The sequence below is a fragment of the Dipodomys ordii genome, unplaced genomic scaffold (assembly GCF_000151885.1).
Source record: "Dipodomys ordii isolate 6190 unplaced genomic scaffold, Dord_2.0 Scaffold85, whole genome shotgun sequence".
Taxonomy (NCBI): domain Eukaryota; kingdom Metazoa; phylum Chordata; class Mammalia; order Rodentia; family Heteromyidae; genus Dipodomys; species Dipodomys ordii.
This window is the reverse complement of record NW_012267301.1, coordinates 2293338-2296322: the sequence shown is the minus strand read 5'-3', so window position 1 is coordinate 2296322 and position 2985 is coordinate 2293338. Positions and strand designations below refer to the sequence as shown.

Here is a 2985-nt window from a genome sequence, read left to right as displayed (position 1 = left end):
TTTTTTGCTTATGTGGTACTGAGGAATCGAACCCAGGGCCTCATGCATGCAAGACAAGCGCTCTACCACTGAGCCACTTTCCCAGCCCTGCTTTGTTGTAGTTGTTTGTTTTTGACTCTGCATTTAAATTTTTCCCACGTATTTCCTATCTGATAGTTTTTTGTGTATCTCTCCTTGATAGGTCTTTTGTCTTTTAGATGGTTACCTATTCCTGCTCTACCCCTAGAACTTGCTGGACTAGTGACTTATTGCTAGGGTTTTATGTGCTAGCTGTGTTAAAAGTTGTCTATATAACTAACGTTTCCAACTGAAGTGCTCTATAATCTAATGAGTAGATGAATAATGCATAAGTAAAACTGTATCAAGTATCTTCCTGTGTAGTTCAGCTTTGGGCAGTACTGGGGATTGAATTCAGCACTTTTTTCTCCTTTGACAGCACTGAGTCGCACTCCCTGTTCCTAAAGGAAGATACCAAGAAGTTTTCTCATTAATGAGCTAAAGTATTTACTAAGCCTAAGTTAATATAATTACAATGGCAAGCTACGGCCAACCAATCAAAGATTTTTAAACAACAAACTAACAACATAATTTTCCTTTGTTGTTGTTGTGCTGGTCCTGAGACTTGAACTTAGGGCTTCGGGACCATTTTGCTTAAGACTAGCACTCCACCACTTATGCAACTGCTCCACTTTCAGGTTTGTTTTTTATTTTTATTTTTTTGGTAGCTAATTGGGAGATAGGAGTCTCATAGTCTTTTCTGCCTGGACTGGCTTCAAAACGTGATCCTCTGCACTTCTCAGACTCCTGAGTTGTTAACATCACAGGTGTGAACTACCAGCATCAGCAATTTTACTATCTGTAATAAAAACACAGTCTAAAAGTTAAATTTACTGCATTTTTAAAGATCTGAACAATCCAGGCAGATAATCCTTAATAGTCTTTAAACCTATTTATAGAATTCTAATCACGTGCAGACATTCACTTGAGCATAAATACTATGGTGGACACTGGCTTCTTTGTCATCTGCTATAAACAGGACCAATTTGAAAAGATGAATAAAGTTGCTATGCAAAACTAACACAGTATTGCTAACTAATATTTTCATTCACAAACATAAAATGTAAAAAATATAGTTCATTCCTTCTTACTTTTCAAATTGTTTCTACCTTCATGTGTGGCTTAAGAACCAGGTTTTCCATTAGAGCTTTCTGCACTGCCCTAGTTCTCAGAAGCCTCATCTTTTTCAAGATTTAATAGACTACATATTATTGATACAAACCAGGCTGTAAAAGATGCTGGCACAGACAAGAGTTATAGTGGAAGAGGTCCTCAGAGATCAGAGATTCAACTCCATAATGCCCACCCACATCTAGAAGAGAAAAACCCTGCCAAAAAGATATACTTAAAGTGCTAATGGAGAGTACAAGAAAAAACATATTGAGAGAATATGTATATATTCGGATATATACACTTACATATAGTGCATATATAAGCATGGCATTGATTTTTCATGTATCATTTGCTTTCCTTGACTATCTCTAATATTCTGAAAAGTATTGCCAATAAAATAATTATTGTGTAAATGGGTTATTGTATAGGATGTTTTCACAAGTGCTTTTAACGTTCTATAGGATCTTTGGTAAAATTTCCTGAGTCAGGCTGTTTAAACTAAATATCTGATCCACGCTCTCCCTCCCAAACTTCTGTCTCTTACAAACTGTTTCTTTCTTTCCCTGTATTTTTTGGGAAGGATAAAGAGCATTAAAAAGCCCTACCGCAAGCAATGAATACTCCCGTTATTACGGTAAGTTTCAACTTCCCTAGACTGTGAGTTAGTCAGCAGGAGTAAATGCTGTTTCTCGACATCAGCAGTAACTCAACACTTATCTTTTAATCAGTGAAACGAACGAGTTGTGTCAGGTGCTTACGTTCCGAGGTTGTTATTTGCTGCTTTCTTGCCGACTTGGGTGGTCTCAATTTTGAGCACTCCTACTTGCACGAGCGTTTGTGCCTGTGAACACGGCGCCAGTGTACCCCGGGGAGCGCTGCGCAGGTAACTCTGAGGGTCCTCCTTGACAGACGGTTCCAAGCCGGGTTTACCCCCCACCCAGCCCCGCCCTGCCCTGCCCCTTCCCGCAGCAAGACGAGGGCCCAGTTCGGGGCAAGTCGAGGCACAACTTCCAAGAAAGGCAGGCCAGGGATGGGGAATGCCTGCCCCTTCCTTCCACCAATTCTGGAAAGTCAGACATTTTGGCCCTCCAGCGGCCTTTCTCCCGAGCCCACCCCGATGAGCAAGCCCCACAGCAGGCGGCCGGAGTCGAAGTGCAACCCGCCCACCCAGTCGCAGCAGTGGGACCCGAGCCTCCCAGTCCCACACAGGCCGCCTCTCTCTCCAAGTGACAAGTCATTAGCAAATTAAATCCCAGGCACAGTTGAGTGACGGGAGCCACAGCCAGTCAGCAAGCTAGGAAAGTGACTCCCCGCCTCCGGCCGGCGGGACTTCCCCACCGGTCGCAGTGACTAGGGCGAACCCCCCACAGCGACACACACCCTTTCCAGGAGACGCCCCCTTACCTCGTGAGACACACATTCCAGCGACCGTAGCTCGCTACAGTAACGGCAGAAGTAGAGCTGCGAGAGCGGCGCCCGAACTTTCTTCTCTCCCTGAACCAGGTAGAGAACTCGCTCCGACTGCAGCAGAGACGCCATCTTGGGGAGGGAGGAGCCAACGGCGCTCCCGCCGCATCACGTGATTCAGATCTCCGGATTCCACGCCGCCTTCCGTACGTCTTTTACGCAGACGTTGACGTAAGATTTCTGACCTGGTGGGGCTCCGCTCAGGGTTAAAATCAAACTGCTCATGCGCAGTTGGGTTAGAAGGTATGTATGTATGTATGTGTGTGTGTATGTGTGTATGTATGTGTGTGTATGTATGTATGCACATGTATGTGTGCATGTATATATGTATGCATGTATGTGTGGGGT

At 44.2% G+C, this 2985-nt stretch overlaps 1 protein-coding gene across 1 annotated transcript in view; it reads right to left on the bottom strand.

The window, feature by feature from the left end:
* The window catches only part of Dctn4 (dynactin 4 (p62)), a 41932-nt gene extending 39174 nt beyond the window's left edge, over nt 1-2758 (bottom strand). Inside the window, exon 1 of the mRNA XM_013025585.1 lies at nt 2575-2758. Coding sequence (XP_012881039.1) covers nt 2575-2709 — 135 coding nt within the window. The 5' untranslated portion in view covers nt 2710-2758. The remainder of the gene's footprint in view (nt 1-2574) is intronic.
* Nucleotides 2759-2985: the final 227 nt, after the last annotated feature.